This window comes from Gopherus flavomarginatus, chromosome 5, assembly GCF_025201925.1.
Source record: "Gopherus flavomarginatus isolate rGopFla2 chromosome 5, rGopFla2.mat.asm, whole genome shotgun sequence".
Lineage (NCBI taxonomy): Eukaryota > Metazoa > Chordata > Testudines > Testudinidae > Gopherus > Gopherus flavomarginatus.
The window spans coordinates 99,197,273-99,213,717 of NC_066621.1; the positions used below are offsets into that span (position 1 = coordinate 99,197,273).

General features: G+C 42.0%; 1 protein-coding gene across 2 annotated transcripts; it reads right to left on the reverse strand.

Annotated features, from left to right (window-relative positions):
- Nucleotides 1-965: 965 nt before the first annotated feature.
- RAD51 (RAD51 recombinase) lies at nucleotides 966-14,332 on the reverse strand. 2 transcript variants are annotated; one of them, XM_050954863.1, is made up of 10 exons: nucleotides 14,166-14,332; nucleotides 11,384-11,496; nucleotides 10,568-10,705; nucleotides 8,743-8,860; nucleotides 8,015-8,106; nucleotides 6,904-6,998; nucleotides 4,945-5,058; nucleotides 2,769-2,898; nucleotides 2,358-2,479; nucleotides 966-2,070 (listed from the first exon to the last, which is right to left on the reverse strand). In XM_050954863.1, exons 2-10 carry the CDS (start codon nucleotides 11,468-11,470, stop codon nucleotides 1,947-1,949), a joined length of 1,020 nt encoding a protein of 339 aa, XP_050810820.1. In that variant the 5' UTR covers nucleotides 11,471-11,496; nucleotides 14,166-14,332; the 3' UTR covers nucleotides 966-1,946. The 2 variants fall into 2 exon arrangements, with proteins under 2 accessions (XP_050810820.1, XP_050810821.1); XM_050954864.1 differs by lacking the exon at nucleotides 4,945-5,058.
- Between the last annotated feature and the right edge of the window lie 2,113 nt (nucleotides 14,333-16,445).

Here is a 16,445-nt window from a genome sequence, read left to right on the forward strand (position 1 = left end):
TCAATTGTGATGTAGTATTGTGTGCTATTTAACAATAGGTGTGTTTTATACTAGAGATGACTGCAACTTTATATTGTATACAAAAAACTATGTTAAAAGAACATTAAGGCTGCAAAGTCAAACACTCAAAAGTTAAGAAATGGCTGAATTAAGGTAGTCCATGCTTTCTCAGTGCCAGTCTCCTTAATCACCAAAAAGCACATCTTTGGCCCAAAGGCTATCTCCCTGCCACATTTCAAGGCCCTGTCTAAAGGATCTGGGTGCAAGAGCCTCTCAAAGAAAAGGGCAGAACAAAGTATTTTTCTCTAGCCTCATTTTTGAAAGTATCCAAACTCTGTTGGCTGAAATTTTACACAAACAGTTCAGCTGAAAGACGACACCCAGCCTGGAAAAATGTCAGCCCCAGTAGTTAAAATCTGGCAAAATGATAACCTGAAAACTTAAGTCTTATAATAGGAAATGTCAGCCTAATAATAGGAGGAGCTACCAGCCCCACCTATAGTGTGTGTATGCTAAAGTGCTGAGCCACTTTTTCACTGAAGGGCACCAAACTTATAGTAGTTTCAGTGTTACTGCTATTACTTCTTACCCTGGATCAACACATTTTCATTATAGGTGCTGGTTCTTACACTAAGTTAATTCCACCGAAGCCAGTCCTAGTGAATAGCTGTTGTTTTGAATGGAATCAGTACACAGTTGATATGGCCCTCTGGGAAACAGTTTTCTGCCATCAGTACAAAGAGAGGAATTTACAGGATAAACGCATATTAATGTTACTGAAGGGAAGTATTTGATCATTAAGATTGTACACAGTTTAGTTTAATCGTCACAGTTGATTCAATTATGTGTGTTCCTCCCTTCTGTTCCCCAGAATTATATGTTTTTTCCCTTCTGTTCCCCAGAAACAGTTATGAAGCCAGGTATGGACAAAGAATGAAAGGAGACACCATTTTCACTGCCAAGCATTACCGTTATGACTAACTTTAATCAATCAATCCTAAATCACAATTACCCCTTGTGTAAAAGGATTATTCACAAGGCTAAGATCTAATCACAAAAGTGCTCCCACAAGGGGTCTACAAACTACTTATAGCACAGAGTTACAGTGTGCTTAGCAGTGGCTGTGCAAAGGAACCTACAAAGAAAAGTTGTAGCTAGTAATTCAGGTTCTGGGAATCAGTGGCACCAGTGCAGACTAATGTACTTTCAACTCATTGGCTCAGCACAAAATGCAGTAGTCTGAACTGGTGGCTTTCTGAATCCCAGAAACCACTAATAACCAGTATTTCATGACTCCCTTATTAAAAACAGAGATTCTCATTCAGTACTATTGAGATAGAAAAGAAATCCACACAAATGCAAATTCAAAAACAGAGGATGTTTTCAACACCCAAAAGGATGGAATTGGTATATTGCGATCTTCATTAGAGCTACACGATGCAGTGGTTATTCTTGTGTCTGTATCTTGTAACACTATTTAGTTTTATTTCTCAATCATTAAAGTAACTGGGAAAATGTTTAAGTTATCACTCTTCCCATTTGACAAACCCAATAACCTTGCATAGAATCCACACAAAAAAGTTATAAATTGTTGCCAAGTGCAGTAACAACACTACTGTGGCTACCTCCATTGGAAGCATCCAATTGTATCAACAGTTGTCAGGGGAATTATGGCAATGGAAACTATGACCCTCTCGAGTGTTCTAAAGAACCATGTTAGATTAACATACAACTATAGCCCCAAGAGAAAAACTCCTCCAACCAGGACTAGTTGTTTGTGATATGTCCCAAATATATCTGTGTAGTCACACAAATATGATAGATTCCTCAGGCAGTCTTTTCAGTGGCTGCAGTAGTAGAGCATCAGTAAAAGTTGGCCATAAAGAGAAGGCAGCCTCCTTTGGTCAACAACCTCATGTTGTTACTAGTGAAATGGAATGGGCTTCTCAGTCTTTAGCATCTCCCACTCCATCAGCATTAATAGCAAACATAGCTTCAGCCTCAGGAAGGCAAGGAGAGTCATAAATTTTGCATATTCTGGTTTCACCTCGGCCTTTTCTCAGAGAGAGCCTGACAAAGAGAAAAACAAAGCAATTTATTCAAATACTGTTGGCTTTCAGTAAGTCAGCATTGCATTTCTGGTAGCATAAAGCTACCCTCATTTCACCACATTAATTGGAAATAAAAGTCAACTTTCAGTGATCAAAGATGCCCTTAGGTTTTTGAAAAAAAGATCAGAAACGCTATTGCCTGACACACCCCATACAAAAAAATCAGAAACATTTAGGTGTCTAGTTAATAATGGTTTCATGAAGACTGAAGAATAACGTGAATGGAATTTAGGAATGTGGTCTTACCTTGTGGTTGAGGCATGTGCCATGATGTTCCCTCCAATAGGCTTTTTGGGATCTGCAGTAAACATGGCAGCTCCGTCTACCTGTGCCACCACCTGGTTAGTGATCACAACTGCCACACCAAACTATTAGGAAAGAGGCACAAAATCAAGTTTTGTTTCTTTTTCACAGATAGAGCTAGTAAAAGCCAAACTCCCTGGTAACCAGATCTCCTCTGTAGGGACTACTTTCCCATTCTAGAGCTAGTGAGGTCCAGTCAATTCTCCTCCCCCAGACTGATACTGGGAGATATACGAATATGTGGAAAATCCAGTGTATGAAGTAAACTCCAGTCAGAGGAAATGTTGCAGAAAGTGGTTACTCAGAGAATGAAATAATATGAGGAATGAAGGAGACAGTCCACTGACAGTTTACCTCATCTGCAAGTCGAAGTAGCATACGCAAAAATCTGGCCAAATGCATCTGCCTGGCCGACAGCTCACCCCTGCCAGAGTAATCAGTCCTGTATAGGGCCGTGGCGCTGTCCACTATCAGCAATGCATACCTAGAGAACATGGCATAGGTATTACTTTCAGTGCCTGTCTGGCTCTCATAAGCATTTCAGGTCAGGAGCCTTCATTTTCTTTGTACAATGTCCAGCACATTGCAGGCATTATTGAAACAAAATAATAAATCACCATAACTGTCCTTCCAACTATCAGGAGCAATATTTTTAAAAAGACACCTCCATAATGCAATAGTTATACAATGCGTAGTGATCTAAAGGCCATACTCATTTCCCCCAATTAAGATGGTACTAAACTCTTCACTCCTACCCCTCTCCTCAGTTATTTCAAGAGTATGAGAAAGGACTGGCACTGACCCAGTATGGCCAGTCTTATGTTCTCAGAGTAGATGAGGCATAGAACACACTCTACGGGTAGGGTTTCCTCAAGAACGGTCGGGTTTTCAAGGGAAGAGAACACCGCTGGCATCAACTCAAATACATTTTCAAGTGGGGCTGAACTCACCAACCCACCACTTACTGAACATCAATACCCATAGCACTGTGCACCTAACATGTGCCACTCAGTCCTTTGCTATGGTGCATTAAGAGGCTGCAGTAGTTTAGTAACTATGACAACTAGCACTACAGTTAGTCAAAGTTTGAAGGTTCTGGAGCAGGATGGAGTCTCCACAACAGTAGGGCTCAATCCTACAGGGTGCACAGATCAGCTAACCACTCAAGGATGTAAGTAGCCCATCAACTTCAGTGGGGCTACTCACACGTATCAGAACTTGTAAGTATGTGCTTTAATGTTTTGATTCATCAGCTCAGAGTGATCAGCACCTTGGAAGATCAAGCCTTTAATTAATAGTTTCTAGATCAGGGATGGACAAACATACATTTTGGTCCAAGGGCCAAATCGGGGTTATGAAATAGTATGGGCCAATAGGCTGCGTGTCCCCAAACAGCCTGGTCCCCACCTCCTCCCACTTCCTGCTCCTAACCACCACCCCCCCCAGGACCCCACCCCTTATCCAGCTCCCCTGCTCCCAGTTCCCTGACTGCCCCCCTGACCCCGACAGGCCCCACAGGACTCCCACCCCATATCTGGGACCCCCTCCTCTATTCAACCCCCCCACTCCCCCCTAGCCCCTTTCGGACTGTGACCCTGCGAACATGGGTGGAGGACTCAGGAGGAGCAGGGGCAGCTGCGCAGTCGGAAAGAAGCAGCCGTTTCCCCTTTAAAGTGCTGCTTCTCTCCGGCCGGCTGCGCAGCCACCCGGTGATCCTCCTGAGTCCTTCGGCCACATTCACCACGCTCCTGCCTCGAGGCTGCCGGTGAGCCTCCCTCCCTGCTCTCCCCTGCCTGTCCACCCACCCCGTGCAAGGGGATACAACAGTGCTGAGCTGCCCAGTGGCACAGTGAGCTGAAGCTTCAGGGAAGGGAGGACAGCAGGAGAGGGGCTGGGGGCTAGCCTCCCTGGTTGGGAGCTCAGGGGCCATGCAGGACGGTCCCACGGGCCGGATGTGGACTGCAGGCCGTACTTTGCCCACTTCTGTTCTAGATACCTACATAATCAGTTTATTCTTCTCTCCAGTTCAACTACTGATTTTAATTCTAAACTAAATTAAATCCATCACAGCTCTCTGATTTTATCACAGTTCTTTAACACTCAACATTTGAATTCAATTTCCCCTTTCCTAATAATTAATGTGAACTGAACTGCATCTACTGCTAGCACCTATTCTTTGTAAAATACTACTCTCCAACCTACCACAGCATGAGTCAGAATCACCCAAAATTTCACCGGCAGTTATGGAACATCTCTTATTTACAAATATTTGCAGTTTCACATGAGGCTTATTGGCTGGATCCCTCTTTTAGCAGGATGACCCATTGTCTCTTCTGAAAAGAATCAAGTCTGGTCTCATGACAGGTATTATAGAGTGTAGACATGTTTAAAAGTATTTGATGAAAAATTAATAATATTTAGTATCTGTTTTGCAGTTATGCAATCTACACACTTGTCCTTCATTTTGGGTAACTTCACAGTATTGTCATTTAAGAGTGCACAAGTTATTTCTGTTTGTCAGTTTTGTTACCTTGATTCAGCCATCATAGCAGATGCCTGATAAAGGAGCTGGGTCTGATGGTCTGTGTTAAATGCTCGAGCATATGCCACATTATCAAGGACATCACTGCCAGATAAGCCATACCTAGAGAAACAAATCAGATGGGAACAACTTGGGAGATTCTGTAACTTTGCCTACAGCAGTTCACTAGCAGGTGCACCTGAAGGCTAGATTAAACTGATCCTACAGGTTGGTATAGGGAGAGAGAGATATTGAGATTCTTATAGGTAAATAAAAACTGGTGATAAAAAGAGCAATTAACCTGAAAATTTGAAAATAAAAGTGATCTTCCCATTGAACTTACAGGATCTTACTGCCTAGAAACAGCAGCCACCCACCACCATCCAGGATACCTTTGCAAAACAAACTTGAGAACAAGAGAATGAAAACACACAAATTACCATCCTGCAATGGAATACACTAAAGGCAGTGTGATACTCCAATAAAACATTATAAGACTGAAAAAAGATTCATGAACTAATTTAAATTTTGAGTATAAATTCAAGAGATATCTACGTAAAGAGTAAAACAATCCTCTATCTGCAATACTTCAGTCACTGCTCCATTACTAAAGGTTGGAGCCACCTTGATGACTGATTTCTTGCCATTGGGCATGTTGATAATGACCCAGAGGTCCCTTAAAATTTAGAGGAGAACAGCTGGTTAAGTACATCCTTCCATAAAGACAAGTGTGTTGGCCAAGAAGCTAGTAGTTGTACCAGTTTGTTGCCATTTAGCATATTTGGTTTACCAAATATAGTCTTGGAAAGGCCTACAGACCCTGAGTGTGTGTTGCATATAGACTGGTAGCTATGCAGTGTGATTTTACAATATAGATCATACTATGAAGTCATCCAAAGCAAGTGAAGCAGCTGTGGCTTTCCCCATAATAAAGCTCATGTGGGGTTTTGGCACAGACCACCACCACCACCAGAAGAAATGTGCTGAGGAAGTCTTTGTAATGACAGTCAGGGCCTCTAGAAAGAAACACCCTGGGGCGGATTGAGAGGGCACAATCACTTACAGATTGATAAACCTTGCCTGTGTATGTACAGTCAGTCCAGGAGAAAACAAGTAAAGGGATTTTTTTAGACAGAAAATTGGTGCAGGGCAGGTTTTTTCCAAAAGCAGACAGCGTTCTGACAAACCACAAACCTGAAGCAGGTTAGCCAGAGGAAAGCAGGAAGCCAGCTGAATACTTTTACTGTTAGATCTCTGCAGAACATCTTAACCGTTGTATCCAAATCAAACCAGCCTTTCCGCATGACACAATAGGCTGCAGGCCAGAAACACAATGTTCATTTTATTGGGAAGTCCAGCTGGCAGGGTGTTTTGGTTAATTAATGATGCTGATCCCTCTGGTCTAGTGCTGAGATTCTAGTCACTCACAACATGGATGAGTTAACTAAATCTGTTAATTATTATAGTACTAGAAGTGTTAGCCTCAGATTTTGAAGAAGGGACTACAGATTTCACAGCTTTTCAGAGACTGGGAATGTTGCCCACCTTTTCTGACAAGAACCTAGTTCTATAGATATCGTGAAGAGGTTTACACATGGGATCCTCTTTTGAATGTACAGCACTTTAGGCAGAACTGGGTTTACAAGGAACAGCTACTAAAAAGTAAATTAGTGTCATCAGTTGTAATAAAGGCTAGTTATTCTAGCTGTTCAGTAAAGTTGGAGAACGGTCACAAAATGTGTTTGCCAAAAGCCAATGTACGCATACTGTTTCAAACTTCTTCTGTATAGATGGACAGCTGTAATGTGCGAAGATCTTGTAGAAACTGTCCTTACATGCAGCTTCCACTGAAGTATATATAAGGAGTCAAGTTGATGTACAATGTGATCACTGGACAACTTACTGATGAGGCAATTCATGCATTAGTTTTAACTAGAGCCAGTGAATTTCTAACCATTAAGTACAGACCTTTCAGCCACAGCAAGCAGACGTTCTGGGCGGAAGGTACTCTCTGTGTCGATGTACATGGCCTTTCCTTCGCCACCACCTCGGTCAATGGGAAGCTAATGAGAACAACAAGTAAATGTCCCTGAACACACCAGGTCTGGGAAATTAAAGCCAATTACTGCCTCACACTCTGATACCGATACTAGTACATTTAGTGATACACCAGAATCAGTGAGCCAAACAGCCTTCCTCTGTCTGAGAAACAAGCTGGAAAGTGAAAAACCCCAGTGCAGGAGCCTAATTTTCAAAACGGACACATAAGTTAGGTACTAAACTCTATATCAAGTGCACAAATCAGCACTAAGGTTCCTAAAACCTGAGACCCAATAACCAATTTAAATACAAAAACACTAACTTATGCACCCTAACTTAAGTGGTCAAGTTGAATACTCTGCCCTTGTCATAATATGCGTAAGAAGCTAATTTAAAGACAACCCTCTTATTCAATCTTAAGTAACCATTTCCACCTTACATTTATGTACTGTCTGATAACAAGAGCCAATTGAAGCTTGTATGAAAGGACATGAGATGAAGCTTGAGACATGTAAAACACAAGCAGCTGGACGGGATGAGTTGGGCTCATGTAAACAGCTTCACCTCCCTTTTCTCAGTTATTGGCAAGGAGAGAGGTTTTTTGCACGTTAGAGAGAAACCAGAAAGTTTGTTTTCAGATCCCAAACTTTCCCAAAGAACCAAAGCAAGGCAACAACTAGCTTCCCGAGTACCATTTATTATTTCTGTAGTCTGATTGAACATAATTTGGTTTTTATTTTCATGCTTGATATCTATCATAGGTTTCTTTTTAAATATATTGAATCTCTACTAAAGTTACTCCTACAAGCAGAGTAAGCATGGTACATGAGATCCTAGCAAGTTGCCAATTCAGTCCATGGTGTCACAAAAGTCTGGATGGTTTCTGCTATACACTATATGTGACTACAGATATTTTGCACTACCTTTTTAGCTGCATGCTTATTTGTGTGAGTGAGAAAGGTATTTTGATTGGCAAGGATTCAGAAACAATGTTTTTCTAAATACATATTTGATTTTAATAAAATGACCAACCACTTACTTGACAAGTTACTGCCAGCGTGTGACACAACTGTGTCTTCCCAGTGCGGAATTCCCCAAACATCTCAGTTATGGACCCTGTTTCTATTCCCCCTGGAAAAGAAAAAAACAATCACACTTGTATTAACATCATAGGCTATAAATGCACAACACAACATATAATTTCTTAGTTATGGGGACTAGCCTGTCAGATATGTTTTCTGGATCTGCGTAGCTTTGCTTTAGAAGAGATCACTTACATTTCAAAACTCAATTAATTAATTAGTTATAACAACAGTTCTGGGTAACTGGGTTTGTGCATGTTGTGGATAAGGCGGCCAGATAAGAGTTCTTGTGAGAACAGGTTAGCTAAGTTAAGGGAAACACCATTCTACTTTGCATTTCTCATATAGGCAGGGAGGATTAGGGAGAAGCAAATACCTGCTTCTATTTCTCAATAAAACTTCAGTACTAGTCAATAAAAGGAAATGTATTTAAAATGTAAAACTATGTCTTGTGTCCTCCCACATCCAGTGAAGTTCCTTTCCTATTGGAACTTCTCCTGCAGCTTTCTCTGGAGGTGGTAGCTGTGTGGAACTGATCATTATAAGGCAGAGCAGTGCTAAGGAGATTCCAATGCAGTTAGCAGAAAAACCCTTATACCATGCACTTCTCATATGGGGTTTATGATTTCCAGAAGTGACAGGAGAGCTAACTAAAATAATGCACCAAGATAAGTAGAATTAACACCTTGAAGCAGTTTATCAAGTTCTTTGGATCCAGTGGTGATCTGGATGATCTCGGACCTCTGCTGGTGGAACTCTGTTGCTGTGGTGAAACCCATTGGAATCACTTTAGCTGCTTCTGCCTGAAGACAAGGATAACAAAACCAAACTATATATAGGGTGAAGGGGAGACATATTGTGTGTTTACAAGCTGTATTATCTCTCGTATAACTAACAAATACAGGAATTTTCCTCTTCCACAATGTGGAGAAGCATTTACAAAAATGGGCATGTATTTCAGCACATTTCTTCTGGTCAGATTATACTTTCAGTTACTTACACCTATAGTTGGAAGAAAATCTCATTCAAAGAAATATCTCCAGAATCTATTTTGCCTATTTTACAGCAACAATCATTTTCACAAAAACCAGCTTGCCTTATTCCTCCATTTGTGAAGATAGAAATATTTAGCACGTGCACATATTTTATTTTGAAAGCTAGCTGGCTCCCTATTGTTGTTAAGCAAATATACGCAGTGAGGAAAGCTTTGAGTTTTATCCGCTCATATTTTGATGAATGAGAAGTGGTTCAGTGTCTTAAGAACATGTTTATTCTTGTCTATGTACACAGTTGACAAAGTCTGAAAAGAGGCTAGTGCCACTGAATGGAGTAATTTAAAGAACACCAGTCAGCCTATCATTTCCAGTAACACAGATGCACACAGTGTCAACATCTGTATTATCCACAATTTCCAACTCAGTTGTCAATCCAGAGTTCACGGCTGCTTTGATATCATTGGACAGAAGTCCCAAAACATACAACATACACAAAACTACAAACAGTTCTCAAATGTTATTATTATGAAAGTACCAACACTGTTGTAGCATGGTTTTATAGGTATTGCTATTAAGTGGATACACTGAACCATGTTCAGGCAGAACTATGTTAAAAAACTGTTCTTAAACACACTGTTCTGGTCAATATGGTTATAAACCAAAAGAAGACAGGGCCCCCAGTACACAAGTTTTATAAAACTATCTCCACTGAATAACAACAAATATTAGCAAGAACACACACCACAGCATTCTGACTATTAAATAGGGCCTTCCAGCCAATTTGTAAGGCTGTGTATTAGTCATTGCCATGACTTTCAAGACAAAAAAAATTTACATTTAGGGTTTTTTATTTATAGTAAGTTGTCTTTTTTGTATCTCCAGCTTGCCCACCACCAAGCAAGAACTCTTCCATCAGTTTTTACAAATTTGGCTTTATAGAAAAATACGGGAATGTAACCAAGTAATAGTAAACAGAGATTTTAAATTCTTTAAAGTAAATATGTTATAATACTTGTATTACAAAATGAAGGGTATTTTCAGAAAAACAATGTGACCCTGTGGCTTTTTGCGTATCTTCCCTGTAAACTGTAGGCTTCACATTGTTTGTCACAAAGAACAAACTTAGGCCAGGTCTATACTACATACTTACTTCAATATAACTATATCGTTCAGGTTTGTGAAAAATCCACACTACAACATAGTTTATGCTGACCTTAACCCCCCGTGAAGACAGTGCTATGTCCGCAGGAGAGCTTCTCCTGCCAACACAGCTACAGCCTCTCATGGAGGTGCAGTCATTAAGTTGACAGGAGAGCTCTCTCCCATTGGCTTAGAGTATTCACCAGAAGCGCCAAGATTTTTAAAAGGTAATTAGTGGTTTCAGGTGCCCCACTTGAGACACTTTAAAGGGGCTTTGTTTTCAAGAAGTGCCAGGCACCAACAAATTGAGGTCCCCAAGATCACTTATTTATTTAATTGGATTAAATTGTTTATGTAACTGGAAAGTATAATTACCAAGATTTTGTCAGCCTTGGCTTCACTGATGCCTTTAATATTTAGTAGCTCCTTCTTTGGTGCATAAGCAACAGCCTCAACTGTGTGAAATCCAGCTTCTTCCAACTTCTTAACATCATTTGCATTTATACCACATTGCTGAAAGAAAAAATATAAATAAACAACATTCAGGAGCAGACACACTGATCCAGCCTGATCCAACTTCCACCAACGTCAATGGAAACTCTCTAATTGACGTCAGTGGGAGCTGGATCAGACTATAAGTCTAATTCTACAATGCAACATAAATGAGTGTCACTTCCCCATCCAATTGCAAATAAAACCATAGCTGAAATGACTGCTTCTCTCCATAAATTCTCCTTTATACTATATTCTATTCGCATGTATCAGTATCAATGTTAAAGATACCACATCATATAAAACAGGCACTATTTGGCTTATTATCTATTGAAGGAGCAGTACAAGTTCAGGAAAAGGAGTCCATCCTGCCCCAACAAGATATTCAGCATGTTAATGTTATATTGTGGTTCAGAATCTAACCTGTTTATGAACAAAGTTACAGTTTTATTTGGTTTCAGTGCATTTATTACAAACCTTGGAGTACCAGTATATTATTAGAGTGGTAACTGAACATTGTGTTTCGTATTAATGCATTCTTGACGTTAATCTTTCACATTTTTTAAATACATTTCTGGACAAGATTTTTCTTCTTTGACAAAAGTCAAGTAGGCAAGACAGCGGCAATTTTTAAATGCAATTCTAGTTAAAGATGGTTTGTTTGGTAAACAGTTCCTGAGCTAGCCACTCTTTACATACCTCTAGCCTAGATATGGGCTGTGGACCCAAGCTCTCTTCCTCAGTTGATGTCTCTGCATTTGCTTCATATTGCATTTGCATGGCCATTGCGCCAAATATTAAATACAACTTCCCTAAGAGAAAATACAGTATTTGTAGCATCACAAAAATCCACTGCTTAAACATGCTTCTCTTCCACAAAACAATCAAATGTTTCTAAACATACTGCACTTGTTCCCCAGCTTTTTCATCATAGAATACAGGAACATTTTTCTCCCACATGGTATTAAACTGTATGTATATTACAGCAAATGATTAATTCCTTATATGTATTTTTCTCTTTGTGCAACTCACTAAAAAATGTTAAGGTCATCTAATAAAAAATGATAGGGGATTTAACAGAGAATTTTCCAAAATGTAATTTTAAATCTAAATGATGAAGAGTGTGATATCAAAGATCTCTTTATTGGATTTCTTGTTGATTATGCACCACTCTTGGAGACTCATTTTAGCACCAAATTCCCTTGACATAAAGGATTACAAAGACATTATTCTGAAGATTGAATCAAGTCTGCACTTTATGACACACTTTGAGTTGACTATATCCCTGATATTTATCTGGCCCCAATACATACTAAACAAATTTGGCTCCTGGCAGTGAAGTTTATGATTTTTTTCCATATATATTTCTGTAGGAGTTTAAGAGATCTAGCCTGTTGTTTTGTATGTTGGGAAAAGGGATGTGAGAAAGACCTGCAACAATTAAAGGAACAATGACTACGGCTACATTTTAGTCACAGGTATTTCGAGTAAAAGTCATGGCCAGGTCACGGGCAGTAAACAAAAATCAATAGCTCAGGACCTGTCCATGACTTGTACTATAGACCTCTGACTAAATCTTGGGGAGGGGTGCAGCTCAGGGGTGCTGGGGAGTGGGTGTGTGCACACACGCGGCAGGTGCTTGGAGGGGTGAGGGGGGCAGCCCGGGGGTTGGCAGGCTCCCTACCTGTCTCCCTGGAAGTGGCAACATCCCTCAGCTCTGGCAGAGGCGTGGCCAGGCAGCTCTGCCAATGGGAGCTATGGGGGTGGTGCCTGCAGGTGGAGACAGCATGCAGAGCCCCCTGGCTGCGCATCTCTCTGAGAGCTGAGGGATGTCACTGCTTCCAGGGAGCCCGCCTGAGGTAAGTGCCACCCAGAGCCCTCATTCCCTCCCACATCCCAACCTTCAGCCATGAGCACCCTACCCAAACACTTGCTGCTGGGTGCGGGGGAGCAGTGGCTGCTGCAGAAGTCACGGAGGTCAAAGAAAGTCACAGAATCTGTGACTTCCGTGATAAACTCACAGCCTTAATAATGACCTCTCACAGAAAACTAGGAAAAAATTTTATTTAGAATCAACGCTGCCTAGGTCATTATCTGTTTGCCTTTTATTTATAGGGACAGAATACACAAAATAGCTTTTGGGGTTTTAAATGTCCATCTAGCTGCTCTGAGACCAAAGAGACCTATGTGAATGAACTTAAGAATTGACATAGTGCATCAGAGACAAAAACCATCTAGTCCAGTACCCTGTCTCCAAGAGTCACTAGTATCAGATGCTTCAGAGAAGGTGAAAGAATCTCACTGCAGGCAAATGTGGCAATCTGTTCCCATTAGGTCTCATCTTGGACTTTAATACTTGGATATGATCTTAAATCCTTGGAGCATGAGCTTTAATATCCCTTTCAAATTTTTAATCATAAATTATAACTCTGGATAGTCATTATCCACATAAATGTCAAATCCCTTTTTGAATCTTGCTAAGTTCTTGTCCTCAATGACATCCAGCAGCAATGATATCCACAGTCTAATTACACACATTGTGTGAAAAAGTGTTTTCTTTTACTGTTCTGAATTTCCCACTTTAGTTTTGTTGACTGTCCCCTTGTTCTTGTGTTATGAGGCAGGCAAAAAGAAGTTCCTAAACTACTTTTTCTATACCATTCATTATTGTATACACTTTTATCATGTCCTCTATTATTCATCTCCTTTCTAAGGTCAGGAACCCCAATCTTTTCATTCTCTCCCCCATGAGATTTTTTCTCAACCCCCTGATCACTTTCTGGACCACTTCTAAGTCTGTATTATCCCTTTTGAGAAGGATAGCAACTATGCAAAATAGTCCAGATGAGGCCATATCGCTGATTGTATATGACAAGAGTCTCCATGTTGTTTGCCATCTTATTCCTTATATATCCTAACAGTGTTTGCTTTTTTTTTATTACAGCTCTATATTAAGTAGAGATCTTTGTTGACCTGTCTACAGTGACACCCAAGTCTCCTAGAGTTGGTACTGAGCTGGGTGCAGTTATTAATATTTTTGGTACAGCAACTAAGAATGCCTTCAAATGTAACTGACATTCAGGGCCCAATCTCTCAAACACAGCCCTGAATAACTTTACTCAGGTACCCCAACCCCGGGCCTTTGAAGTCAATGGAACTACACACGCCGCAGGCAGAGTTAATCATGTGTGGAGAATGGGCCCTCCCATTGACCCTGCTCCTGCTCCAATTTAGATTAATCTGTACAGCGCCGCGCACGCAAACAGCCGGGCAGCGAGGAGGCGGCGCCCGGCCCCTGGTTCGCACAGTTGCGGCCCCGAGGGCGATGCCGGGCTGCGGGCTAGGCCTTGAGGCCGCGCAGCTGCCCGGGTACCGGCCCGGGAAGGGACTTGTGCGGGGCGGGCGAGTCCTGCCCGGCCCCCCTCAGGCGCGGGGCGCTGTCCCGGTGCAGAGGGGGGCGCTGAGGCCGCCCCGCACTCACCCCGCCGCGGCAGCAGCTCCTGTCCCGCGGGCTGGCCCGGCCCGTTGGCTCTCCCCGTCGCCCGACTCCACTAGCAGATTCGGAAGAGCCCGCCAGATCGTCACGTGACGTGACGTGCGCTCCCGCGCGCCGATGGGCTCCTTCCTGGCGCTGCTTTGTCATCGGGATCTACCGGCGGCGTTGGTGTTACCGAGCATGCGCTTGAGAGCTGAGCGTGCTCAGTAACGGCTGTTGAAGCCGCTGCCCTCACGTCACTGGACTCCACCGTGCCGCCATCCCTGCCGTTCCCGAGGCCGGGAGGGGGCGGGGCGAAGGAATCAGGGTAGTGGAGAATCTGCGCAGGGCCAAGCCTGCTGCACAGGAAGCAGGGGGCGATGCAGGACTGTGCATCTCAGCACCCGCTTCTCCAGGCTGTGTGCTTCCAGGCACCATACAGCCAAGGCGGCCGTTCCGTGTCCGACAGGAAGGAGGTGTGGAGCTGCTGAAGGAGACCGGCCTTAGTGACGTATTTTACATGCACGCACGTGCCGCCTCCCTCACCCCCCCATGATATCGTTGTCATTCATGGCTATAGCGTTTAAGAGAGTAACGTATGGGTTTATATCTGCAGAAAACTTCATAGCAGTTCACACATTTGTCTGAGTTGCTTTTCTTCTTGTCTGACTAGGACCGCCTTGTCCTTGGAATCCACCACCGCCATGGTTTCACTCCTTTAAATTATTTATTTTTTAAAATGTTATTTTTAGGGCTCTTGGCAATTCAGCATTTGCTTTTCCTGGCATTTTGAAGAGGGATGTCATCCTGCTATTTAATTTATATTTTTGATAGCAAATAATAATTGAAAATAGTAATAGTTGCTAGTAAGTTTCAGCAATCACTTCAGTGCTTCTAGTGTAATACAGCCTGTTTTGTTTGCCATTTTTAATTCTAATTTTTTTATTATAACATTTATTATTTGGGACCATATAACCTCAAGACTGATTGATTTCCTGGGTAGGTATCAAAACTGCTGCTGCTGTTGTGCCTCTCTGTCATCCAAGTGAGGAAGGCAGGGATTCCCAAGGAACTGACCTCTAAACTCTTCCTTGCACAGAATAGATGGCAATTTTGTTCTTAGCTCTGGCAAAGAGGTCCACTTCTGGAAACGCCCAAGCCTGAAATATGCTGACAAAAACCTAGGAATCCAACTCCCATTCGTGGTCTTGAAGGTTAATTACTGAAAATCAATCCCCCTGAATCTAGAGAAGGAATTATAGTTGTTTAGTCATCAGCCTGAACTTTTGAGACCTAATGAATTTGTTTAGAAGTCTTAGATCTAAGATTAGCACAAGGAAGTACGTTGGGTGGAAGCTCCTTCCCCTGTGCTCAACAGGGACTGGTTCTATCACTCCTAAATGAAGAAGGGAGTTTATTTCGTGTCTTACTAAGAATTTGTGACAAGGGTTTTTGAAGGGGGATGAGGTAAAATGGATAGTGTAACCCAATGATTATTTCCAGCACCCATTTGTCAGGTGAGTTAGAGGATCTCTTTCTCTGGATCTCTTTCTTTGAGGGTCTGTTGGTCTCTGAAAACCAGAGGATTGCACTGGGTGGGATCTTTCAACTATATGCAGGCTACTGGATTTTCTTTTGCTTGCAGGTGTGTAGATGCCTAATGAATGAATGTAAAGTCGCAGCCTAGGGGTCTTTAAGGATATGCAATGATTTGTCAGTATTCTCCATGAACAGTCAGTCCATCAAGCAGGAGATGCTCTACTGTATTCTGGACTTCTCTGGGGAAACCAGACAACTGTAGCCAGGATGCCCTGCTACCAGATGCTACTGCTGTGGAGAGGGAACTGGCTGTGGTATCTGCAGCATCAAGAGCTTCCTGAAGAGATGTTCTAGCCAATAAATGCCCCTCAATAATGATAGCCTGAAATTGTTCCTGTTGGTCTGGAGGAAAATGTTGAATAATGGAACCAAGTTTTGCATAATTTACAACTGTACAGTTGTATTTGGACATCAGCACCTGGGACTTCACAATGCAGAATTGTAGGATTTTCTCCCCGGAAGGTGCAGGTGCTTCTGGTCTCTAGCATATGGGATGGACTTACACGGGTATTGTTTGTGCTATTCATTCACCACATTTACCAACACAGAATTGGACGGAGATTGAAAAAAATAAGAACTGAGTCCTTGGTGGGAACGTAATACTTTTTATCGGCTCTCTCAAACATAGGTGTTACAGTAGCTGGGATTTGCCAAATGGCTTTTGCAGGTTCCAGCAGAGCCTCGTTG